The 26,843-nt window shown below is 44.5% G+C and overlaps 1 protein-coding gene across 4 annotated transcripts; it reads left to right on the forward strand.

Moving 5' to 3' along the window:
* On the forward strand, window positions 1–26,750 carry ALiX (programmed cell death 6-interacting protein-like protein AliX). 4 transcript variants are annotated; one of them, XM_077627538.1, is made up of 17 exons: window positions 145–437; window positions 774–828; window positions 1,153–1,216; window positions 2,080–2,213; window positions 3,208–3,358; window positions 3,831–3,940; window positions 4,650–4,989; window positions 7,996–8,119; window positions 10,025–10,202; window positions 11,598–11,819; window positions 13,734–13,887; window positions 14,485–14,633; window positions 16,041–16,172; window positions 16,649–16,805; window positions 19,137–19,238; window positions 21,056–21,316; window positions 25,532–26,750. In XM_077627538.1, exons 1-17 carry the CDS (start codon window positions 232–234, stop codon window positions 25,618–25,620), a joined length of 2,628 nt encoding a protein of 875 aa, XP_077483664.1. In that variant the 5' UTR covers window positions 145–231; the 3' UTR covers window positions 25,621–26,750. The 4 variants fall into 4 exon arrangements, with proteins under 4 accessions (XP_077483667.1, XP_077483664.1, XP_077483665.1 ...); XM_077627539.1 differs by having other exon boundaries at window positions 19,140–19,238; XM_077627541.1 differs by lacking the exon at window positions 19,137–19,238 and having other exon boundaries at window positions 1–437.
* Window positions 26,751–26,843: the final 93 nt, after the last annotated feature.

The raw sequence follows: 26,843 nt of genomic DNA on the forward strand, positions 1-26,843 counted from the left end.
GTGTCTCAAAAAAGGTTCCAATAAGCGTAACGTAAGGGTAGAATTGTGAAGTACGAATTGGTGCGAGTCATTTTCGTCATCATTAGAGTAAGCGCTTCAACGATTGCACAGTTTGAATCGTCGTTATCGGTATGAGTCACATGTAGCCAGGCCTGCGGATTGTTCGAATAGGAGCATAGGAGCTTTGGGAAGTGCCTGCCGTGTGAGAGCTGTGAGAGGGGCAGGGCCAAGATGACGAGCTACTTGGCTGTTCCACTGAAAAAGACTTCCGAAGTCGATTTAATTAAACCCTTGGCCAATGTGATATCCATGTACTATTCCACAGCCGACGAACCGTCCAACTACAATGAAGCTCTGACGGAACTGAACAAGCTTCGCATGAACGCAACATGGAGAACCCTCGACAAACACGAAAGCTCGTTGGATATCATGTACAGGTACGGCGTTGCTGCCTTGACAGTTGTTGCGAACGTCCGTGTGTAATTCTTTTTGAAGATCGTGTGCACCATTTATTCAGTGGTGACTTTCGATTAGAGGTTGTTTTTCAAGCGTTCGCATGCCTTGGGGGAGGCGGTGTCTGTACCGCGATATCGAAGTCGTGCGAGTGCCTTGTGCTTCACCATTAATCGCCTGAATTGGTCCAGTTTTGCTCAGCATTAAGCACGGATGATGATCAGTGGTAGTACTGTGGAGGTGGTGGGCAGAATTTTACACGCCGTTCAGATATGTTTAACGACTGTGGTGTAGCGTTCAGCATGTTGACGTTTGTGCAGGTACTACGATCAGCTTACGTCGCTCGAATCGAAGGTCCCACCCAACGACATTCAGGTAAAATTGGGCTTTCTTTTTGCTCCTAAATCACAATTGACAACTAGGCGCACTTTGGTAGCGCTGCCGTCTGAGTAGTCTCCTACAAGTACTGGACAAATTTGACAACCAGGAGCTTCAGTACGCGCTTGTGAGAAGTCGGTAATTCTTGGTGATTCAGTTCTTATGTTGTATGCTATGTGACCTGATATCTGCTTAATGTATGCGTCCATACTCATGTTGGCTTTCGGTTCTTAATTGCAATTTGAGTTGTCGTCTTGAAAGGCTTCTTGTGTCATATATTCGGGGTGATGAAATTGACGCATGTAATTTGTGACATTTCAGATACCATTCAAGTGGAAGGACGCTTTTGACAAAGGCGGATTCTTTAGTGGAACAGCCAGCTTGAGTATGAAACACTATTTGTTTGGAGGTGTTCCTTTGGCCTTGAGAATACTAACACATTATCTGCTTAAAAGGATTTTATTGATGTATTTTACGTTGTGAAAAAAAGAAATGGGGTGAAGGTAGGACAGGTTTTTTTCTCTCTAAACTGTGCATCTGAGAAATCGGCCTGCCACAGCTTTCAAGCTACATCAGCTTGACAGTTGAAAGCCATTACGCCATGAGGTAGACAGCAAACAGCATAACGTGCCTTTTGCATGGTTTGGCAGTATTTTGTTTGTGCTGTTCATATGTGTGTTAATGAGTTTCCTTTTTTAGATGCGTGTAATGGCTATCTGCACTTTCTTAATTTGCTGCTACATTCTTTAACTGTGTTCATTTTTTTTGTTTTGTTCTGCACTTTGTATAGCCATTATCTGTGAATAAGTATGCTGCTGATATTCCTTTGTGAGTTTGAGTTTATTCTTACTATATCTTCATACCTGCCTGTGTGTGCATAGCTGCCTACTCTGTTGGTATCACAGTACATTTAAATAAACTTTTTTACTTCCTTGACCAAAATACCTAATTGCACACTCACTAATTTTTGTTTGTTTGCTTGGGATGTTACCTATAAAAAAATGCTTGGCTAGTAGTTGCAAGTTGTGGGTTAGTGTTGTGGTTGTCATATTTCTTATGTGTTTCACAGAGAATATTTTTAATGTGCCTCTGTAGCCTGGTACTCTAAACTGCTCTTTGATTCAACTTCTTTGCTTGCTAGTCCAGTGTTCCTAGAACAGAACTAACTACAGCTATCCTCAAGCATCATTTTGGCTTTCTCTGCTTCACAACTTACTACCTTTCTCTATTCTCCATCCTGTTCACCAGCTCTTGCATCTATCAGCTATGAAAAGCTGTGTATTCTGTTCAACATTGCTGCCATGCAATCCCAAATTGCCTCCGGTATGGGCGCTGACATCAATGATGATGAGGGTCTGAAGACTTGTGCAAAGTACTTTCAGGTGAATGTCTCATTTTTCTTGCTTGCTGGTAGTGGTGCTGCTTATTCCTCTTAAGCAGTGTTTACTTCATGGAGGGCCATGCACCAATTTTTCATGGTGTAGATTGTCAAGATTGTACTGTCTTGGCATAACCTATTATACAGACCGTGCAGTGCAGTGTAGTTAATTTCAGTAAAGTAGAAACGTTGGGTATGCTGCTGCAGTGGCTCAATGGTTTTTATGTTCAGCTGCTGACCCGATAGACGCAGGTCCGATCCCGGCTGCGGTGGACGCGATATGCTAGAGGCCCATGTGCTGTGCAATGTCAGTACACGTTAAGGAACCCCAGGTTGTCGAAATATTCTGGAGCCCTCCACTATGGCGTCCCTCATAGCCTGAGTCACTTTGGAACCTTTAATTCCATAAACCAAACCAGAAACATGGGTTAGTTAGAAAAGTTGGCCATATCAAAGGTTAGTGTTTTTGAAAAGACAACATACAGAAAAGAAGAATGGTTAGATGAGTGCTTCCCACCATTCTCGTCTTGTGTATAATCCTTTTGTGCCTCTCTGAATAATAGCCAAACCAGGGTAGAATATACTGTCTACATCTAAGGCTGTACAGTCATGGACAAAAAAGCTTGTGGGATGGGAATTCGCGGAGAGAAAATTATTTCTGCATTGCCTTTCCCTGCCAGTCAGCTGGTATTTGATTCAACGAATGGAGCTCTTATGTTCACTCATGCATGTGTAGTCTTCAATGACCTGCTTTGCCTGATCGCAAAGAAATAAATTTTTTTCCAGTGGACCTGCACCTCACAAACTTTTGTCCGCGACTGTACCTTACTTTCAGCAGCACCAAAGGCTGATTTGACAAAAGCCCATTACATCCATTGCCTTGGTCAAGGAGCATAAGTGATTCTGTGAAACTACATAGTACTGCAGAGTGCATAGCTGATTTGTACCAGTGCGAAGTTTCGTGGAATAATCGGTATTTCTCTTTTGTCTGTTTGCAGCAAGCCAGTGGGATTTTTCAGCAGATGAAGCACAGTGCACCAAATGTGCATCATGACCTCACGCCTGACCTCGAAGCTGACACGGTGTCTGCACTGCAGGCATTGATGTTGGCCCAAGCACAGGAAAGCTTCCTCCGCAAGGCCACTGCTGGTTTGTGCACTTCCTTAGTTCTGTAGCAGTGTTTTCCAAATCAGCACCTGTACTGACTCACTATTGCTTGTTGGTGACAAAATGCTGGCACAGCTGTTATAATTTCTTTGTGTCTTGAATCCAGTGTAACCATATGAAGCAGCTTGGATAGCTTCTGCTATTCTTTGTAGATTTTGTTTCAGTGAGACAAGTTCATAAGGTAGGCAGAGAGTGCAAAGGTGATTTGTCGGTATCTTGGTATGTCCTCTGATTTGATATCGGTTTGTTTTGATATGGCCTTTGCCCTGCTCTACATGCAGGTATGCATTTGAATAGCTTCAATACCTGTTGTAAGAGCACTGGAACTTGTTTTTATGGTGTAATTACAGTGCACGAGCATTTTATTTTTTGTAAGGCAAATGCTTATTTCTGATAAAAATGGCACGGAAAGCACGAAAACCTTTAATTTACTATTGTGTTCTCCTCTCTGCAGATAAAATGAAAGACATGATCATTGCCAAAGTAGCGTCGCAGTGTGAAGAGCTCTATACTGATGCAGCGAAACAAATGGGAAGAGATTCTCTCAAGAGCATTTGGGATAGGGTAAGCCATTTGTTTTGTACTGCAGCTGTTTCTGAGTTCGGTGGCAACCCGCGATATGCGTGCAGCAGTGTTGTGTGTGTAACGTGTACATTACTTATCAGAAGACTGAGCTGCAATCAAGTGTTATTTGGCAACATGAAGCAAGCATAATTACTTGCAAATGACACTCAGCTACGAACAGTGGCCGTTCAATCCCAACATTTTCTTTATACTGTAAAAAGAAAAACTGGCTTCGGTGCTGTCAGCCAGACTGTATGGTACCTTGTTGGTGATATATTAGTAAACTTTTTTGACGGGGTTTTGGGAGCAGTGAAAAGTAGTTGCCATTTGGAACTTTTTGCTGTATGCTTCTGAGATAAGATTCTAGTGGTCCAAGTATCAAAATGCTGTTTGACATGGAGTGGGTGATCATTATCTGTGATGTTTGGAAACAAGGAATCGTTTTCTCTGTCCCGTCTTTGCTTGTTTGCCATCTACGTTTGCCATCTGATGTAGATAATTACCATTGCACAAGGTATGGGGCTGGAGGATAGGGGGTCAAGGACTTGTTAAGCCATCGTAAAATGGCTTTTTCCTTGACTTCCTTTCTAGAGGGGGTATGAAGTGAATGAGCTAGTAAGAGTGATTGAGTTAGAAAAATCCTATATGTTATTTGCGTTGTGGTGCAAGCAAGATGTAACAGGCACATTTGCTCGTCTTGTCTCTCAAGGAATGGCTTCCGATAGTGGTCAGCAAGCAGGCAGCGTTTGGTGCCATAGCGCAGTACCACCAGGCACTCTTGTGCCATGCCAACAAGAACGTGGGTGAGGAGTTGGCGAGGCTGCAGCATGCCATGGACCTGATGAAGACGGCCGAGAGCCAGGCCGGGGTGTCATTCTCCTTTCGTGATGAGGTCAAGAAGATCTCTCTACTGTATGAGGAAGTCAAGAAGGACAATGACTTCATCTACCATGCCCGTGTGCCTGAGGTCAGGAGCCTAGCACCCATTGGCAAAGCTGTGCTGGCCAAGCCCCTGCCAGTCCCGGAGAAATTCAGCACTTCTGGCCAAGGTGCGCAGTTTCGATGCTTTTCATTGGCATTTCGGTGGAATTTTTATGCCACTGTAGGTGCATGCTACTTTAAGCAAGTATTGCAGTGAGCAAAAAATGAAATTGCGTGAGATTATTGGCTCTTTAGGAAATGTAGTAAAGGTCAACAGTCATTATAGTTTCGACTTTGGAGTAGCCATGTGGCTTGTAGTGCTGTGAAGCCAGTAGAAGTTCTAATTATGCTAGTGCACTACCAAAAGGTGCAATCAGGCCACCTTTGACGGTGCGTGCATTCGGGGAGCAAATAATCGAGCACGTGTATAGGCCAGTTTGATTGAAAATCACTGCACCAACTGCAGCTACCACGAGCGGCCCTGGTCTGCTCATTGTCTCTTTTCCTTCTATCTTTTTTTTGGTTGACCTTGACTCCTAAGAAATCCTTGTTTTGTTCAGCAGTTTTAAGTGGGATTAATGGACTGCAGTCGGTCATTGTCGGCACCCCTCATTGACTTGTTTAACAATTCACGGTTGTTCAGTTTTTACCGCTGGGCTGCTTTTTAGCTGCATTTCATTCCCTTTTTCTTTTAGTTTTGTCACTGTTCACTGCTTGTGTGGTGAGGCCTCCTCACATGTGAAGAAGCTCCAGCGCTACAGTGTTATACACGGTGAAAGAAGCCGTGGACGCCTTTAAGGGGGGATGCGGGGATCAGATCGCGAAAATCACGGAAAAAAAAAAAAAGAATTTTGGAAACCATGCGTTTCCGGTGTCTGCAACGCCTAATCTACGTTGTATCAAAATGGTTTTGCTGAAAACGCACTAGAAGTGCCCGAAAAAATTTACTTTGTCAGTGCACAGGGCGAGCAAACAGTTATAAATCGCGTAAAATCACCACAGTTCGCGGAGCCATATCTCGTCTTTCCCGCCACCAAGCGCTGCCATCTTGGTATCATCTGAAAGCTCAAAGTTCCGCCCTTTTGTTTCTGAATTATTCAGTTGCTGCCATCTTGTAACAGTCGCACAAACACAAAAAAAGTGCGGGTATGCCAGGGATGGTCACACGGGCCCCCAGTGAAAGCGGGCCTCCGATTGGCTGCCAGTCTGAAAGGCGCCTCCCCGTTGGTTACTGGTGCGGCAGCAGGCAAGCTGGCAACCACAGCGAACTGCTGTTTTCTGCTTTGCAAACCACGCTGGAGTCTTCATTTGACACTCAGAATTCGGATTTCTGAAAGCCCCCAGGTTAGTAATGGATCGTCGCTCATTTGAAAAGATATTTTCAATGAAGCATGCCTTCCGAAAATGGAAGTGCAAACCTTGTACGGCAAGAAAAAGACTGCTGCCAGCGGGAGAAGCGGAGCACGCGACTGAACATACGGGAACGTGCCGCGCTATCTTGCACCGCGTTACTCCAGCAGCGAAGCCGACAGTCGCCATGTGCCATCGACGCCGATAACCCAGTCAACGGAAAACATGCCAGTGGAGTCTCTTGTACCTTTGCGTACGGCCACGCGAATCGGTAGCCGAGATCGCAGCGTTGGAGGCGACGCCGGCAGAAACGGTGGGCCGTGTTTCTGGCGCATCGTGCGACACGGACACACAGCCTGCGAGTGAGCCCAACCGTCGACGAGCTACAGTGCGATAGCTGAAGATTCACCCAAATGTAGCACCATTCAGGCGCACGCGCCGAGCCGCGTTTCTTGTCGGCAGTGACGGCAGAAGCGCAAGACATGCAGCGTTTGCGGCTCCCTTTGCAAATGTCTGCAACTAAACGGAAGTTTGTCACCACTGTCAAAGGACGGGCATGCCTCACTTTTGCAATAGAGACGGCAGTAAATGAGGCAGTCATGAAGTACAATTCAGGGAGCCAGGGAGCCTACTCGGCAATGTGTGCCACCTTGGGTGTGCATCATGGTGCCCTTGCCGTCCAGAGGGCTCAAGAAAAGGACCAAGAACGCCTGAAGAAGGCGTCCAAAGCCCACCAAACAAAAAGGCAAAGGTGCAAGAAGATGCCTGACAGCAATGATGCAAAATATTACAGCTCTGGTGCTTTCTAATAAATCTGCAGTGCTTGCAAAACTTTAGAGCCAGTTTTCTGAGAAGTGAGTTTTGGGCCGACTGTCCTGCTTGCAGAAAGCATAGAACAACTATGCCTTGTGGGATTTGCATAGGGTTTGTTGCACGGTATTTCTTAGTAAATTCTCTGCGCAGTGACATTCCTACATTTTTAATAACTATCTAATTTTTTTTACTGCTTAGCAAAATTGGCATGCTGATAACGACTGCATTTTTCTAACATGGATATAATGTCCTGTGTAAAAAAAAAATAAGGATGATAAAAATATTTGGAGAATGTCACTGCATGAAGTATTCATTTGGCTAAAATATAAAAGCAGCTATGGGCTTCTACCACATTTTTTTTTGTCACGCCAGGCTATCTGCAAGTTGGGTGCAAATAAAAATTTGTAATGTCAAAACTACTCAATATATATTATTGGAACTTTGTGATTACTCATTCAGCACACTTCCCAATAACCGTGCCAAATTTCATTGCTCTACTACAAAAAAGAAGGAATTTCACCCCGATCCCCACCTCCCCCCGTAAAACTATGGGGCAGTCTTGCTTCCGGCACTCCCGATAGCTTGCACAGATTAAAGCTTTTATGAACCGTGAAAAATCGCCATTGTCACGCAGTTTTCGTTTGACCACGGGCAGGTGGCCATTGCCTCTGTTTTTACCAAATAAAGGTTTGCTTTGATGCAAACTATTTTTGGGAGTTTTTGGGAGTCATTTGATGATTAACCACATTCGAATGATTTGGACATTTTTTCCACTCCCTTGGGTCCGAATTAATGACGTGGATGCTCTTTAATTCAAACTCTCCGTAGTTTAAACAAATTTTTTGTCCCTTTCAAGTTCAAACTAAGAGGTGTCTACTATATATTGCGGTTGTCAGAATGGCTTGAAGCAGCAGCATCCAGTCCCGATGCATGATTGTTTTACTGGATTCACTGTCTTCTTTCTTGCTCAGATCTCTTCAGTGCCCTGCTGCCTGTGTCTGTCAGCCAGGCTCTGCAGAAGTTCGAGGTTCGGAAGACTGAGATTGTCAATGGGGAGATTGCCAAACTGAGACAACAGACTCAGTACCTGAATGGGTATGTCTCTGTGCTTCTCCTTTAAAGGGACAGAGCACTGAATTTTAAGCACCCAATTTTTTTCGGCGCAATGGAAAGCTTGCTGTCGAAGGTACTTACTCCATTCCACAACTGTTTTGTTTAAAATTGCTGTAGTCGATTTTTACCGAGAATTTCTTGATCAGTGCGTGCGCTCGTTTTTATGTAGGCCGATGCTGGAAACCATGGTCAGCAAAAACGATGTGGTTTCACGTTGACATGAGTGATGTACCAAAGAATAATATAAATCTCACCTTGTAGACAGTAATTAGACATTTTTAACATAGAGTACATCATTTCAGTTTTCGCACCCAGTGCTACTGCGGCACAGTTACGTACGCCTCATTGACGACAGTTTTAGTGGACCGTAGTGCCCCCATTTATCCAAGAAATGCAAAACATAGTGGAGTCATCTAGCAACAAAAGCTAAAAGCGCATCTTTGGCAATGCGATGGGTGTTTTGCTTTCCATCAAAGGGCGCACTGAATAAAATTTGTTTCACGAGATTTCAGTTCCAAATTAAAATTATAGATCTTGTTTCTTCGATATTGCAATGCCAGATTCTCACAGTTTGAGGCACAATCTTTTCATTTCCACCTAAACTCGTGACATTTGGTTGAGTGGTCGGTCCATTTAATGGTCTAGTTCTTCCTCCTTTTTCCGTAGAAGGTGGGCTTTACTTCAGCCTGTGATCGTGATGTTCAACTGTAATAAATCACGGGTTCTCTGACTGGGTTCTGCAGGAACCCTTGTGTTCATTGGAGTGCTATTTATGTTCTGAGAGCACCTAAATTCATGCATGCTGAAACCCCCCATGTTTTCATTACCCTCTTTATTTTGGGACTCTTTGTTCTGTATTGCTTACATCAAACTGTTTCAATCTACAGCCAAATGCCAGTATTGAATTTTGCCATCTTTTTGAGGGGCTGTACTCTTCCTTTTTAATTTTGGGTACGAGCGCCGCCGTGGTGGCTCAGTGGTCATGGCGCTCGGCTGCTGACCCGAAAGATGCGGATTTGATCCCAGCCGCAGCGGTCGAATTTCAATGGAGGTGAAATTCTAGAGGCCCGTGTTCTGTGCAATGCCAGTGCATGTTAAGGAACCCCAGGTGGTCAAAATATCGGGAGCCCTTCACTACAGTGTCCCTCATAGCCTGTGTCGGTTTGGGACGTTAAACCCCCATAAACCATAAACCAGTTTTGTGTACAAATTAGGCAGGAAGAGATGAAAGCCGAGACACACAGGGTTGCTTGACACCTTTTGAAAGCTGTTAGCATTCCCAGATGTTGTTAAGATTGAGGACTCCTGTAGAAGGTCAGAAGCCAGCTGGACTGCATGATACATTTTGGCATTGCACTGCTTGGGCTGCCAGGAGTGTGACTAAAGAGAGGTTTAAGCCGTTATTGCAAAGCTGGCAGCTCTGGGTGTTGGAACTGTGTGCATTAGGGGCTGACTTGAGCCATGGAAATGCATAGGTACAGAAGCTTCACTGGAATTACGCTTTTCATTGACTTCATATGCAATACAGCAATGTTTGGCTGCATGTGAAATGGCACTGAGTCATTCCTGCAAAGTTCTTTTTAGTGTTGAAATGCATCGTAGGGCTTCTGTTCTAAATTTTATTCCACTTTTAACACTCTTGTGTCTACACTGTGGAGCTGAACTGGACAGCAGTCTAGGTCCCAGCTTACCTAGACAACAGTACAGGCTATCCGTGTCTTTAAAAATGTACACTGCTTACATTGCCCTGCAGATAAGAGGGTACGTTATCCATGTTGTCTTGGTGAACTAGGAACTAGAACAAGAGGACGAAGATGAAGAAACAGTAGGCAGAGCAGGGGAGTGTTTAAAAGATGGAGGGTGACATCTTCCTGTTCCAATGTGCAGAGTCCTGGCGTCCATGAACCTGCCTGCTGCTTTGGAGGACACGACTGGCCACAGTCTTCCGCCTAGCATTCGGGACAAGGCAGAGGCCGTCAGGGCCAAAGGTGGTGTCCAGGCCATTCGGAAGCTGATCAGTGACCTCCCTGTGCTGCTCGAGAGAAATCGCGAGATTCTCAACGAGGTCAGGGTTGCTGCTTATGGCCTTTACAGTTTTGCTCATACGGTGGATTCCGTTAATTCAGACTTGTTCAATTTGAACTGACGTTTTCAGTCCTGCCAGCATCATGGAAATTAAAAAATGGTCCCATTGCTTCGAAGCCTGTATGTGAATAGATTTTCGGTCAGTTTCGAGTTTGAATTATCGAGTCGACTGCATTTCTGTGGCTATGTTGTATGCTTTACTACATAAGTGTTCATTGCAGCCCGTCATTAACAGCAACTCGTGAGTGAGTGAGTGGAAAGACTTTATTGGGAAATAAGAGGTTGTTGGTGCAATGGGCATGGCCCTTGGTCTAGGGTCCCAACGACTTATGCTGTCCACCCTGTAGCCAGAGCTGGTCTTCAAGTTCGTGCTGGTCAGTGCAGCCTCCCATTGCTCAAGAGTAGGGTTGTGGTTAATCAGGGCAGCTCTCAATTTGGTGCGTGCCCATGCTGTGTGGTACGCTAGGGGTAGTCCCCGTATAGTGGGCATTTATTACTGAATACAATTGGGTAGATTTTGTTTAGGAGACTGAGATGTGGATAGGTATTGGTCTGCAAATGTCTCCATGTCACCGATTGTCCTTTGGCAAGTTTCTTGTGTGGTTGTAGGTAGGTTCGAAAGCATCTGCTGGTGTTGAAAATTCTAGTGGGTAGGATCCTTCTTCTTTGGGCATAATTGCTGATGCCATCCATACCTTGGTGCAGTGTGTGAAACTTGCTTGGGCCCACAAATAGAAAGTAAGCTTTCATCTTAATGAGCATTAAAATGTGCCACTTGTGAAATTTCTCACTCACTAACACTTCTCTACTTGCGCAGAAGCAGTCATTTGAATTCACTATTTTGGATCGCCTATTTTTAGATTTGCTTTTACTTGGGCTCACATGACCACTGACTCTGTTGGGCTCGCTCATGCTCATGAGCTCACCGAGTCACAACTCACTCTAACAGGCCCACTCAGAATTCAACTGCTTATAAGTGGGTCTTGTAGGACGGTTGTATTCACTTGTTTAAACCAAAGGACTGCGAGGAAGTGACGTTTGTTTTCCTTCCTTTTTCATTTATTCTTGCATGCAGTTCGTGTAAATGGTCATCAGTGAGACAGCTGCATGCACAGTCAATTAAGGAGGGTTGATCAAGGCTGTGCTGTGCAAGGATTGGGAGATGTGTCAAGTGCAGGTGATGCCCGAACGTTTTCTGTTCATGGCTAAGAACACTGTCTTGGCCCTTGAGTGATGAATAAAATGAGGGACTTGATATCTGTGTTGCGTGACCTGTGTGAAGCTGCCATTCTTTGCTTCCGGAGGGCACTAAGCATTAAGCGCCAGTGCCAGGTCTTCAACCGTGTCCTTCTCTTCTTCTTTGCTTCTTCCGCAGGGTGAACGGCTACTCCAGGAAGAGGAGGAGTCTGACCGAGAGCTGCGAACACAGTTCCGAGAGCGGTGGACGCGCAGTCCCTCGGAGAAGCTGAACGAGCCCCTGCGCAACAGCCTAGCTAAGTACAAGGAGATCATGCGTGTGGCTACTGAGGCTGACAAGACGGTCCAGGAGAAGTTCCAGAAGCACCAACGCAACATTGAGCTTCTGAGCGCATCAGATGTAAGTTGGAAAGCGCTGCGAGGGGTGGTCTTCTTTGAGTCTGGTTCACTTGTTGAAACTGCTTGCATTTCATAATGATGATGGTGATGATGACTTGATTTTGCATGGCACCATGGGCATCTTGGCTGATGTGCACCATGGCAAACATATTTTTGGTCTGCACAAAGTTGGGTCAAATGCATATTTGTCCAATTTTGCCCCAGAAAAGCCAGGTGTCAGGCCAGGGAAATGATCATATCCATTGGAAAACTGGTAGGCACCTGGCAGCACTGTGGATGAAACCTGCACCTCCCGTAAAGAGGGAACTCAGTGGCTCACAATTCTTGAGCAGCTTTATTGAATGATGGCCCTAAGTATAGTTTTGACAGTGAAGAACTCGACACAAATTTTTAAGCTATGTTTTCTTCATTACCACGTCATGGGGGGGGGGGATCTTGATTTTTTTTATTCCTCCATGCAAATGGCTTCTAACAAAGTGCTCGGTTTGCTGCGCCGCGTCCTGGATGTGTTTCATGATGCTAAGTGCATTCTGTTAGCTCGCATCATCTGCAAGCAGGGGTTATTCTTGCTTTATGCTCAGTTTTAGACGCACATGCTTTTTCTTGTGATCCACGAAAGGCAGTGATCATTAAAGTTGGCTTTCAGATCTTTTTAAAGGATGACTTTGCAACCTGCAAAAGATGTTATTGTGCAGAGCCATTGTTTCCCTGAAATAAGAAAGGCGACTTTGATGTTCAGAAATCACATTCCTTATTTTTTCTTTCCTTCATTTCATATTTGCTGGAAGAAATAAAGCAACACATACAAAAGAGAAGAGTAGATTGTGGGCTTTGCTGATTTTTTGTCAATAGGTGACCTTAAATCATTGCAGTTTGAGTCAAGTTTATTGCTCATTACGACGACACATAAAGCAGATATTTAAGGTCCAAGCACTCTGTATTTATGTATACATGATGCAGACATAAATATACCTAATTAGTCGGAGGTCTTAGGATGCTCGAAAAGGGAAGTTATGTTTTCACCATCTTGTTGCTTTCTTTGGATTTTGGTAGCCTCAAGAAGAGCAAAGAATTTGGACCATGATTTTAATCAGTGAGCTCTCCCAGCTGTTCGTCCTTCCTTGCAGCCCTGTTACAGTGGTGTCCTTGTGGAAACGCTAGGAATCTGTTTTAAGTTTCTTCAAAATTACCATGTTCATGTTTTCTAAATGTGTTTTAACATGAATACATTAAAAGACTGTCATTCTTTTGCGTTGGCCTCTGGCACTTGTTTTGGGCGTAGCTTCTCATCTTTAGTTCTATGCTTCAGACTGTCTGAAAGGGATGGAGACTGGGGACAAATTGATAGATTGCTGCATTCTGATGACATGGAGGCAACTTTTGCTGAAAACAGCTTTTATATGCCAGACAAGGCCAAAAAATACATGTAGACATCACCGCCTCTGGCTGTTTTCGCAAGCGAAGTGTGACAACGTTGCGACCGTTTTCTGAATAAGGATCTCTGAGGCTTTATCACGCCACTATTCACTAACGTTAAGAGTTTGAGCCAAATGGCAGGGATAAAAAGTGTTCCCACCTTAAAAACTAATTTTAACAGCAAAAATACGTCTTTCGCTGTCAAATAAACATCAGCATAGCCTCAAAGAGCCAAACAGTCGATTTTTATTGAAAACAAAAATAAGGTGGAGTTGTCCTCAATGTCCCTGTTGTGTCAGCATCGGTAAACAAGTGTTGGCAGACACACTGCCCTGCATTTGACTGCTATGGTTCCTCACCCCTAAGAACGTTTGCATGGAAGCTGCCGAAAAAGGGGGGGAAGGGGGGAATAAAAGGGAGAGAAGGAAATCTTTCAGCAAACTGCAGAGGTGTGAAGCTGGCACACTGGTTTGTGGACACTGCGCCCTCTTGCATGCAGGCTGAGCTCGAGAGTGGCATCCCCTCGGGCAACCCCACAGCCTCCAACTCGCCCTGTGTCCAGCGGCTGAGGCAGCTCATGGAGGAAGTGGAGACCATCAAGGCAGAGCGTGAAGCCATCGAGTCTGAGCTGAAGAGCTCCACAGTCGACATGAGTGAGTGGCATCATCTGTCATTCTGCACTTTCTTCGTCATGCTGTTCTGACTTGCAAGTTTGTCTGGAACCACTTTACAGCTTCTGCAATACTTACTGGCATCCTGAAATGCCTTTCACTAAAGTGCATGCTACGGCCAACACAGTTTAGGACATAAGCAGTCCCTCCAACCCTTGGTCAATCATATGTCATCAGGTTGCATTGTCATGCTCAGTTTGTTGAAGGAGATCGGCCCAACAGTGGCGTTTCATATTAGGTGATGCAATGATGGCTATTCTGACACAGTGGGCAATTGTGACGTAGCAAAGGCTGCAGAAAGCTCTAGTTTTTAAGAGAAGCTCGGGAAGGGGCTTGAAAAAGCTTTGCAGAGCTTCTTTAAAAGTGCTAAACAATGTTTTGTAGCCCAATGTGGCGCTCTTCAAACACATTTATAGTCTCAGAATATCTTTTCAGTGCTTTTTCATCAGGTAATGTTAGGTGTTGTAGAGTTGTCTTTTTTTTCTGCAATGAATGGGCATGTCTTCCTGCTTGTGCATATACTCTGATTATTTTTGAGCATTTTTTGTGTTGCTTGACAGTGCGACGTACCCATTGCAGAGCCCAAGTTCCTGGCTGCCCTGACTGAGGACGGCTCGATCAATGAGCAGGCCCTCTCCGTGGAGATGCTGGGGGAGACACTGGGACCACTCCAGAAACAAGTCGCTGAGAGCCTGTCCAAGGAGCAGCAAGTGGTCCAAAGCATCCAGGTGAATCTCATTTTAATGAACAGCAACAAATCAGCACGGTTTGTAATTCCCAAAAAGTTGAAATAGTCAGCTCCACAGTCGAAAATTTTCATATTTTTGTTTTACAGTAGAATGGCAATGATGTAAATGTTATGGGATTGCAAAAGTATTCCTATCATCAAACGAATAAAATCCACATGCAGGAGCATGGAAACTGCATTCACGCAGATCTGTTCACGGTTGATGGGATTTATTTACGACCATGTGCCACAGCTCACTACTTGTGGCGCATATCAAGTGACAGGTGATTGCGATGTCGGCGATGTGTGAATAGCTCTTAGTGCTCGAGGGTGCAGTAGCAGCTTGCTCATTCGTATCATCCGTAGCGGCACGGGAATGTGTTTGGACCATCTGAATTTCTGTAAATTGTACTAAATGGGCTCTGGTGAGTTCGTTTTACATAGTCATGTTTGTTGTCATGTAATGCTGATGTCATAGACAGTAGGTGAGATGATTGACGTGACACTGCAATGAGTTCTTTATTGGGCTGACCTGCTCCCGCAAATAACTGAGCTTGATAGCAGCGGCGAGAGAGACAAGCATGGTCAGCGGTCGTCAAAGAACAAAATACCTGCCGCTCTCTCGACCATGCTTAATTTAAAAGCAGACAGTAAACTTTTGAAGTAATGTGCAGAGTAACCACTACAGTCTCAATAACGTACAATCGGTTCCACTTAGCTGCAAGCATTCGAAATAAATATGGTCGCATCTTGCATCAGAAAGTGATAAAGCTGCGTGCTAACAGCATTGAGCATGAACCAATTAACATTGCAAAGCTTTGCGGCAGTGTCATCTCGAAATTTGGATCAACCATGATATATCATCTAGATTCCACTGTACTTACCTTCTTACTTGAGGTACTCACAGGGTTAAGTTTCTAGGCCATATGGGCATTGACAGAATTTAGTCTCCGCATTGTATGAAGGCCCAGCACACTGCTATTGATATTGTGCTTGCTGCTACTATGTCACGCATGTGGCCATGGTTAGACAACTGCACTCATGCAATGATACCTTGTTCCCTATGTATGCCGAATGAGGCAGCTTTGAAAGCAAAAAGGACCTGACAGTGCAGAGGAAAATGCAAAAGCTCATCAAAGGAGCATCACATGCCGCGAGCCACACAAACCTGCTTCCACAGCATGCGCTCACTGTGACAGCATGGGATTGTAGCTGCTGCTTATATCAAACCAGTGGAATCGAAAGCCATTGTGATTACACTGTCGGGCAAACTATGACGTGCTCCATTTTCTGGCACCTGGATGGAAGTGTTAAAAGTTCTCAGCTGAAGTACACAAGTCTGAGCACTTTTTAGCTGTGCCAAGCCTTTTCCGCAGCATACTAATCGATGACCTTCATTTGATCACAGGCTGCCAATGCCGAGTTCTGTCAGGAGAAGCAAGGAAGGGGTGGAAACAATCGCGAGGCTGCCTTGATGGAGCTTGCTGCAGCTTACGACATGTACATGGAGCTGATGGCAAACTTGGAAGAAGGCACCAAGGTACGTTAACCCATGTTGCTCTTTGTGAAGTATGGAGTTGTCAACCTTTTTTCAGGTAGCAAACTTGTCATTTTAAATGGGGAAAGAGAAGGTGCAATAAAAGAGAGGAATATGAAAAGAAGCATTTCCAAAACCTATTTTTCAGTCCTGACAACATACCAGAGTAATTTGTTCCTCAGACCGACGGCAAAATGGTGAAGTGAAAGGTCAAAGATTTATTAAGTGTTACTGTGACAACAAGCTTCTCAGATCTTGCAAGTCAAGGGGCGTTCGTAGATGTAGAGCAAGATTGAAAGAAATGCATATGCTTGTTTACCCTGGACAGATTGGAATTAAATGTGGAAGCTTTGTTTCGGTAGATAGAGCTGACATCTAACCTCTTTGTTTGCATATGCTTAGCAGATAAATGTTGTATGAATTTCGGTAGCTTGCATGTGAGATAATATTATTTTTCTCTCCTCTTTTTCCATTCCTAGTTCTACAATGACCTCACCCAAATCCTGCTTGCATTCCAAAATAAGATCAGCGATTTCTGTTTTGCTCGGAAAACTGAGAAGGAAGAGCTGATGAAGCACCTGCAGCAGTCAATTGTGAACAAGCCAGCTCCAACACCAGCGCCACCTTCTCATTACGGTAAGCATTTAGCAGAGCTTTAATGTATGATTAATCTGTACTTGCCATGATAACTCTGTGGCTATGGCATTTTAGAGCTGGACGCAAAGTCACAGGATCAAATCTTGGCTTTAGCAGCTGCTTTTTGATGGGGGTGAGATGCAAATATCATGTCGATTTGCTCTACGTTGTTTATGCATGGTAAAGAGCCCTGGGTGGTCAAAATTAATTCAGAGTCCTCCACTACAACATCACTCGTAGCCTACACACAGCTTGTAAAACCGTACGTATCATTGGGTCGTAAAACCTTATGTGAAGCCATGAAACTGAAGACTTCTGTGAATGAGCAAGTTGTGTATAGCTTGTAGTTGAGGTTATATCTAGAAGATGAGATTGACATTGAATACGTTAAGGCTGGTTTGATTGGATGGTGGCATGCTTTGAATAATGGTTTGATGTGGAGCTGCCACGTTCTCCGTACTTTCAACGTGTTCATTCAGTGTATGCTGAGGGGACGGGGGGGGGGTAATTTTTTTTAATGGCACTGCAGCGGTACATCTACTTCTCCTCTCCCAGCACTACGTTGTGGCCATGCTGGATTAGGAGCCGCATCCAGGGGTGTTAAAAAGCTGGCTCTTCCAAGGTGTGGCGTGTGTGTTTTGGAGTTCGATACCAAAGGCCTCATGCAGGAGGCGTTCCTTTATTACCTATGTGCACTGACTGGTTGAGAATGCTATAAAACCCAGGTTTTTAAGCACATAGCCATAAATTTCATTTTGTGGGCATTGTTTAGGGCCCATTAAAAATAGTTGTGCGAGAGGTGTCTCATGCCAATTAATTGAATTGTGTTAATTTGTTAAGATGCTGAGTAGCTTTTCAAATCACACTTACGCCCTAAAAAATATTCAAAAACTTGCATACTACTTGATTTGTTGAAAGATATAGCTAACCAGATCATCCGATGGTGTAATTTGTTGACAGCTTACCACTTTACTTTAGGGCTTGGTTTTGGTTATGCGAAATGCCTTGCATACCAAAATAAAGTGGTTTGGCAGCACTGAAGTCACCTACAACATTCATGGAAAAGGACTTATTGATTTGAGTTTCTGGTCAGACTTTTCACTAAATATGACTGTGAAAGCAATGATAGCAAGGGTTGTTTGAGTTGAGGGTGTTAATATAAAAATACACTATCGTGAATAAACTGGGCATAGCTCATGAATGGAAGTGAAAGGTAGCATAGTAAGATGCAAAACAAAACAGGGTTGGTGAAAGGGAAGTGTTCAGTGAAGAGTATTGATAAAATGCACTCAAAAACTACTACAGATGCGCTAAATGCTAGAACTGATTTCCATTTTGGTCAGCATGTTGATTTGCATGTGTGTGGCAAATTTTGTTGAATTGGCTGCATGTGTAGGTGGAATGATGTTGCATTAAACTGCTATATCCTTTCTTGAGGTTGTCCAGGTTCGAATTGCAATGAACAAATGCAATGAATTTCCTTAAGTTTCGGTAGTTATGCAGAGCCACTTATATTTTGCAAAATCTTCCAGGAAACTTGTCTTGAAACTAGCAAGTAGACAGCTTGGGGTGGTACTGGTGTTTTTAAGCTAACCATTAATACCAGCAGTTTCTTTTAACACTCTTTCAATTCCTTCCTCTGCAGCAATGAACAGCTGCTTGTGGGCTGTTTTCTCATTTTGCTTGGTTTACTTGAAGATGCCAAAAGTTTGGCAACCTTGCATGGGAGCACAGTATGGCTGTCAAGAAAGAAATGCCTTCTTTTTGTTCAGCATTGGTTTTGGCTGGCAGTTCAGCTTTTGTTTAGTGCATGTAATGTTGACTTTTCTTTAATGCTGATGCTAAACAGTTGGTGACTGCATTTTTCGCATTTTCAGTACACCCGTTGCCTTCTTTTATAGAGCCGTTTCTGAGCTCCAAAAGGCAGTCAATGGTACATGCAACTGTGAAGTGCATGGCAGCAGTGTTGTTGTTTCTGCTAGTAAATTTAAGAAAAGCCAAGTATAAACTTTCTAGTCAAAATGAAAAATCTTCAGACTCTAGCACCACTGAGGGTTCCAGGAGGTTGCTGTGAACCATCTGCCTGCAGGGTAGAAGCATGGTGAAATTTACTGTATATTACCTGCAGAGGTGAAACGTTGTGCCCCTTGGAGGTCTGTTGGGGGTTTTGCCAGTGAAATCAAGATGTTAATGTGGCTTAATGTTCTCGGATTGCACCAGGTGGCACTAAACTATGCATCTCATTCATCATTATCATATAAACACATTTTTGCCCACTCATAGCAAAAAAACGACCTGTTGTTTTTTTGCTGTCGTGTCCGTCGTTCCCAGCAGGTAGCACTGGCGGATCAGCAGTGAGCAAGACACCTCCTCCGCGACCCCCTCCCCCAAAGATGACCAGCAACACCCAAGTTTCACCAACGAAGGTTTCAGGTGGTGGCCCCAAACCACCTGCTTTCAGAGTTAATTTTTACAATAATGATCAATTTTAATGTACAGCCAAGGGGATAACATTGCTGTTGTTGGAATTGGAATAGAGCTTTTGCCGTTGGGTCAGTGTAGCGTAGTTCCATTCTTTCGAGGGTCCAGAACGACATTTTTTCTGGTTATGCCTCTAGCTCGTTTCACAGGTTTTTGAACGGTGATTTTATCTTTAAAGCATCTCAATATCTTGCCTAGAAGGCAGTGCACACCTAGGAAAGATCATAAATAATTTGCATGGTTATCCTGAGCAAAAAAATAAAAGGACGAAAAAAGGCAAGTTGGAGAAAGGGATTTAACTGCTGTCACATGCTTCCTAATACATAACACTAACCAATTGTGTCACAAAACTGCTGAAAACTGCTGCTGTGTTCTTATCTCAGTGATGTGATTGCTGCACCAATTGCACCAAACTGCGCCAGAAGGCAAAGCCTGCTGCATGCTGCTACATTATGACAAAATACAAGTAATCTGCGCCAAGCCTGTGCCCAAACTTCATATTTACTTTAGAACAAATTTCTAAGGCACCGCATGTTATCCTTCATGAACGTATGCAAGCTGCATATCATGCTGACCGGGCCTGGTGTCACCCCGCGTAATGACAACAGAGAAGCGAAATGGGCCTGCAACACAAGCATTTACTCTAGTCATCCCGTGGCATGGAGGGCACGCTGGAAATGCGCATGGCAAAAGCATTCACAAACGGCACCGGTCTTGACTTCCACGTCCTTGCTTGGCTGAAGTGGGGAAACTGCACACAACTGTGACATTCTCAGTGGGCGGCGATCTTGGGGTTAGCTCCGTTGCTCTATCAGAAAGAGGCGTAGAGTCCTGGATAACTTTCTTCACTCACGCTGAACTGTCTTCCTGCTACGTGGTTGCCATTTTCCAGCGCATATGCCATGGCACGCATATTCAGTTTTGCATTGTAACTTTTTTGCCTCGCAAGCAGCATCGTGTTGAGTAAGAGCAACACACGAGGTGCACAAAGACATACGGATGCAACGTGGAAATCGAAACTTTCAAGAATAAGACTGTACTGGATGAGGCGGCAGAGCGCACTGCGTGCCGCCGCCGCATTCAGTCCGGTTGTCGCGAGATTATACGATTCTAGCCGTAGGATAACACTTTAAGAAGTTTTAGCATAGCATTTCTGCTACCGTTAACCGCATCTGCGGTAAGCTATTTGCAGATTCGCAGATGGCCCTAAGGAGTGCACACCGGCTACTGCACAGTCGTAGTTGGGTCCCCACACTGCTCCCCACGGAAGTGGATCACGGTAGCGGATCGTACTGTGCTAAAATTGTACAATAACGTAATTCTTTTTTTTTTTTACACTGATTTTCTTTCAAAACATAGTTACTAGGAATGACAAAAGATGGTGTCCAGTGGCGCATCATTTTTTGCTGTATGAGTCGCATCGACAAAAAATTTAAAAAGCGAGACTTATAGTACACTGCAAAATACGATACATATCTGCGCCAAACGCTCGCTTTTCTGCACCAAAAGACACTTTGTCTGCTCCAAAGTGACCTCGGCCAATCACATCACTGTTGCATGTTTTCATGAAATTTCAGCTTTTTTCCACTAATGGATTGCTTGCCTTTGAGAAAACGGAACCATGCATCAAGATACAATGCAGTTTAGCTTCCTTTCCATACCACCAGATGGTGCTAAGCTGCCAGCTGTCAAGCATTCTGCACTCATGCCCGTTCTTAATGGCAAGCTGGACAAATATCTTTGCTCTTGTGTCCCGTCGTTCCAAGCAGGTGGCAGTGGTGGATCGGCAGTGAGCAAGACGCCGCCCCCGCGGCCCCCTCCCCCAGTGACGGCTGCCAGCACTGCTTCGACAGGTGGTGGAGGGAGTGCCGGGGCACCGCCCTACCCGCTGCATGGACCCCAAGGAATGCCCCAGCCCCAGGTGGCCTACCCAGGGTACCCACAGTACCCGGGATACACACCATACCCAGCTGTGCCCATGCCCACTGTGTACAACCCTTACGCACAGCCGGCGTACCCTGGTGGTGGAGGTGAGCTAGCTGAGCCTAAAAGTGACTGGATCTAATAAAAAAAAAAACATTTAAGATACTAGTGCCAGTGTCGGTAGAGGCAAGCAGAGCATAGCTCTTGCGCTACGGGCTGCTGTTTTTCCATGCGGGTAAAATGTCTGTTGCGTTGTTTGATGTTAATACACACGAGGTGGTCCTGAAATTGAGCCAGTAAGTATTCTTATTGCAGTGAATGAGCAAACAGACCATGACAGTCATGTACTCTGCAAAAGAGAGCAAAGAAAGTGGCTAGGTGCTTTCTGTGTACCACAGGGTGGCATTACACTCCTTTTGATTACAGGCATGGTTGAGGTGTGAGTAGAATTAACACCTGGACTCCATGTACGCGAAAACTCAAGCGAAGGCGACGGCGGCGGCGACGGCCGGCGTTCGCTCCGTCGCTTGTGGGCAACCTCCATGCAAGCGAAGGCGGCAGGCGATGCGAACCCGCGACGTGCGCAGCGGACTCCGTGCTTTGCGCACTCAAGCTTAGAAACACGCCCGTAACCTGTTCTCTCTCTTAAAATTTTGTGAGTGTGCCTCATAGTCAGGCCAAAGGAATACTTCCTCTACGGCAGCGGTGTAGCAGCAGTGGAGATAGCCAAAGGCGTGCTTGCGGAGACGAAGTCACATCACGGGTTCACGGGGGAGGTGTGCTTTCGTTCGGTGCCTGTGCACTCCCTCCGGCTTAGGAAAAACACGCCCATAAACTGTCACCGCAATCTGATTGTAAATGAGCAAACTATAATATACCAGTGAGAATGCACGCCGCGAGTGTTTCAACACGCATATACAGTTGGAGCGCAACGGCACGGTGGATCGAGCGCCGGTACCCGCGGCTCGACACGCATCTCTCCCTGCAGTACGCCCGCTCGCGTAGCCCGCTCCAAATGCTGTTAGCCCTCCGCACCCAACAAGTAGATTGTTTTAATTATTTAAATCATGCAGGTCTGCCTCTCAGCTACAAAACCAAATATTTTATCGACGGTGGCGATGACCAAGACGACGGGCGGGTTTCGTGAGATGTACCCGTGAGAAACCGTAGACAAACCGGAAACTGCTTTGGAGGGCTCTGGTTGGCCAGTCGCGTGGGGGACTTCCGGGCGACAAGCGAAATTTTCTGTGGGTGCAGATCCGAGCGACACAGCAAGCGACACATGCATTTTGCTTCGCTCGACGGCGTCACTCGTCGCTTGCCGCCGTCGCGTTCGCGTTCGCGTGAGTTTTCGCGTACATGGAGTCCAGGCTTAAAGCAGCAGCAGTAGTAATTTTTTCAGGTTGTTGTACGTCTAAAATAAGCTTGCTGTTAAAGTTGATGAATTGAATTCGCAGTTGCACTTGGGCTGTGCATTCAACAGTGTGTGCTGTGAATGTAATGTAGTGCTGAGGTGTGCTTTAAAATGCATATTAAAGCATTTAAGAATATGATGACCGATTGCGCGAGGGAATGGTGGGTCACCAGTGTGCATGAGCAGAACCCAAATGGCAGCTGCCACTTAATCCGAAGTTTGCGGCTCCTACTGACCCAGAACTGGGGGAATACTATGGCACCTTATCACCATATACGGTTGCCCAATGTGACAAAGCGCCTGTCAAAGCACGGGCTGCTTGCTTCACCATTAATATTTCCGTCATAGCCTGAGTCGCTTTGGGACGGTAAACCCCCATAAACCAAACCAACCAATAGTATTTCATTGACAGTGCACTCTGTCTTCTCACGTCCGTAGCAAATGTTTCATGAAGCTTTTTCTGTTTCAAATTGTCTGCACCACATAATTGCAACGCTAAAATGTCCCAGATATCTTTTAGATCTGGACAGCTACTAGGCTGCTACTAGACAGCTACTAAGAATGCACTGTTTATGCTCTGTTTTATACACAGTAGTCAATGTTGCCAAATTCGCCCATGCTAAGTACACACCAGGAAAGTAGTTCACCATACACCCATACAAGAGAGGCATATTTCGTTTCGACAAATATCGAGTGTTGTGTCTGGCAACCTCCTGCACTTCGTTTCACATCCTGCGGCTCACAGAAATTTTGAGAAGGAATGACGTGGCCAGGTGATACGCGGCTGGTAGGAGAGATCGCTTCGACTCTATCCGCACCTCGCAGCTCTGACAGTGATACCCAGTGCAAGCTCTTTGTTTTATATCACTCTTTATTTTCGTCCAAGCACTCATTGAGGCTTTAAGAAGAATACATGGCGGAATAATGTGGTTTTGCGGGCACACTACTTCTGCAGCCTCCACAGCATTGACTGCTTATATGAAATGGAGTATAGTTGCCATGGAGTTATCATGTCTGGAAACACAGGATGTTCAAACAGGTTAGAAGGCTAGAAATGAATGACCCCTATACATGCCACAAGGTTGCCTTTATGCAGTGCAAATGGGGACTTCTGGATTTCAGCCCCCCTGTACTGAAACTCTTTCATCCTTGAAAAAGTGTATACATGGTTTGGTAAGCTAACAGCCAAGTACATTTCTTGTGTGAAGCATGCCAATTATGATCCAGGGTAGCTTTAATTATACAGTGGATTATTGTTAATTGAACTCGGTTAATTAAAACATCCGGTATTTAACATAGTTTGGTGGTTAGTACCAGCGGCGAATTCATAGCCACACACAAGACGATGCCATGTCAGTTTCTGTAGCAAAGTAAAAATTGTTCTGTTAAGTCCTGCAACATGAGGAAGTTTGCTGCTTTTTCCATACAAAACTGAAACCGAGCACATGGGCGTGCAAGGCCCAATGTATAAACGCAGCATCTGCTGATGATGTGTTGCAATGGCTGTGGCACCAAGTTCAAAGTACTGCTTGCACTCTTTTATCACGGTGGCACTTTCTTTTGCTTCTTTGCTCTCAAAAATAATGGCCACCTAGTTGGTGTTAACTGTCCTTTCTCTTGCACCGAGTAGCGAAGCAGTAGAAGGCGCATGCCATGTTATAGTAACACAGGCAGCTCAAATTGGGGCCTGAGGCACTGCAATACGTTGCCAGTGGATCTCGCATCTGTACTGAACTTCTTGCTTGCCTCACAAGCTCAGTTTCGTTTTTGCGAGGGAAAAAATCTCCTCTTTCTCATGCTGCAGGGCTTTGGAGAGTGACTTTTTCTTTGTTTCAAAAACTGGCATGGTCTTTGGCTACAAATTTGCCATTGGCACTGACCACTGGGCTGTGATAATGAAGGCTTATTAGTGATTTTAGTTAAATGGCTACTTAATTTGGGTAATCTTTATAATATATAACGTCTTCCTTAACTGACAGCTTATTCCTGAAAAGTTTTTCAGCCTCCCGATTTTCAGGAATTTTTGGAAATGCTCACTGAAAGACCTGGTATAAGTTCCCATGTGGGAGCAAGGGGCATTGATGTCAAGTAATACTTGCTGGATGCCACACCTATTAAAGGAGCGTCAATTTCTCTTGACAAATTGCTCGCTTATTAACGTGAAATCACTACTTGGCTATGTCGGCAAAGTCGTGTCATCAAAACGTGTCAGCAGCCGTTGTGGCGTTCTCAGAAGAGATAGGATCAAACGAATGGGTGTAATCAGAAGAGGATGATGTGAAAGGAAACTTATGTTGATATGATGGTTACTTAATTAGAGCCAAAAATGTCAAAAAACCTTCTAAATGGCGGGGACGTCGATATAGTGAGTGGACGGGAAAACAACCGTAGACGGCAAAGTAGTGAAAAAATAGGCATAGGAGATGAAATAAAGTTTGAAATCAAATGTATCTCATGAGTGATAATTTAGTGAAAAAAAAAAAGTTTCAGTGGTATACAGTAAGTAGTTAATTAATTAGAGGCAAATTGCATTAGATGGTTGAATAGGCTGGACGATGATATAGTAGGCAGAAGGGAAAGCAGCACTGGCTCCAAATTTAAAAACGAATATATGATTGGGGTGAAAGGAGATGTCGCCAACGCAGCTGCCATGGTAACGCGCGACGCCCTGTCACCTCGTTGAAATGGGGTCACCGTTAAGTCAGTGGAGAGGGCGGCGCGTCGCCTCCTCTTCGGCGCTTCAGTCTTGGGTCAGTCGTTGCCTCGCCGCCATTGAGTGCATGGGTTCCTTTCGTATGCGTTGAATGGTGTGGTGTCTCGTTGTGGGATTGTGTGCGCGTTGACGCGTTTGCTTTCGCATTCTCCCAATGCGGGTTGCCACAGTGATCTCTATTTTTTTTTTTTGCAGGTGTGCCTCAACAGTACCAGCCGTACCCGCAGTACCCACCCGCCCAGCATCAGTATCCAGCATATCCGTATCCGCGGCAACCACACTGAATGCCAAGCCAATCCTTCCATGATCGGCAGAAATAGATTTAGTTTGCAGGAGTGTGGCTAACCTCGTATGCTTGTTTTCTTTGCTTTGCATGTTGTTTGTTGCCATACTAACACGTGTCGCTTTTATTTTACTGTACAACTCGCTTTCTTATGAATTGTGGCCAAAGTTCGATTTGCAGCAAAACACCGTTTTGATGTTTTGCTATAGCATGCCATGGATCATCTGACAATTGATTGGTGAATTTTTTTTCGGATGTGATGCCGCTTTGTTGGTGCCTTAAATGGCTCATTCTATTGTTATTTTTATTGTTATATCTTTTTTTCTCATATAGAACTTTATGTATACACAACCTTCGCTTCTTTACAAGTATTGAATAATATAGTTTTTAATGTGGTCTCTCCAATAAACATGTAATCTAAATTCACAGCGGTCTATGGATTGACGATTTGCGTTTCTTCTTTTGTGTTTGGAGTTGTACTTCTGTTGTCTGGCAAGAGCCAGTTTGTAAGTATGCCTTATGATTGGCAAAAGAAAGTGGTTTGATGCCCAAATGTTTGTTTGCATTGACAATGGACTTATGCACTCATGACTTTACACACTGCTTGGTTTAGAGCCTCGAACGAGTGTTTATTTTGTCAGTGTTCACATCATTCTAATTGGTTAATAATGTACATGCACTACACACACACGCACACACACACAGTATTTGTTCCAAAGTTGCAGCTGAATCTAAACAAACTACTTGAGATCATAACTAGCAGCAGACTGGAAATGTTCAGTTCACAACCGCATTCTTAGTTCGTACAGTACATAATACAAAATGTTTGCTTTGAGGCAAGCAGTCACTGAACTATATAAAATTGTTAAGTCATTGCATCAGGCTGCAGTGCACACACTACACTGCATGGCAAATTTAGTTTCATAGTGCAGTGTGCAAGTAGTAGATGAAAAATTGCGGCATTTTGTTTGCTATGTTCAAATAACTGCAGTAGGCATAAGAGCATGGTGTACTGTTGCTACGAACTTGGGAGAAAAAAAAAAACTATTCACGACTAGAGGCATCATGTTTAAAAATGCACAATAAAAAACGTGTATTTGGCACAAACAATAAACATGACTATCAATATGATGATGATGAATGTTCTTTACACACATGCTTGCCACTGATAGATGAGCAGTAACGTATATTACAAGTGTATGCTAATATATCACAGTTGTAATC

This window comes from Amblyomma americanum, chromosome 6 (assembly GCF_052857255.1).
Source record: "Amblyomma americanum isolate KBUSLIRL-KWMA chromosome 6, ASM5285725v1, whole genome shotgun sequence".
Taxonomy (NCBI): Eukaryota; Metazoa; Arthropoda; class Arachnida; order Ixodida; family Ixodidae; genus Amblyomma; species Amblyomma americanum.

Coding starts and splice junctions, on each gene's coding strand:
- ALiX (XM_077627538.1), top strand. CDS start 232: ATGACGAGCTACTTGGCTGTTCCACTGAAAAAGACTTCCGAAGTCGAT. Junction 11,820..13,733: donor AGCTTCTGAGCGCATCAGAT/GTAAGTTGGAAA, acceptor TCTTGCATGCAG/GCTGAGCTCGAGAGTGGCAT. Junction 13,888..14,484: donor GAGCTCCACAGTCGACATGA/GTGAGTGGCATC, acceptor TACCCATTGCAG/AGCCCAAGTTCCTGGCTGCC.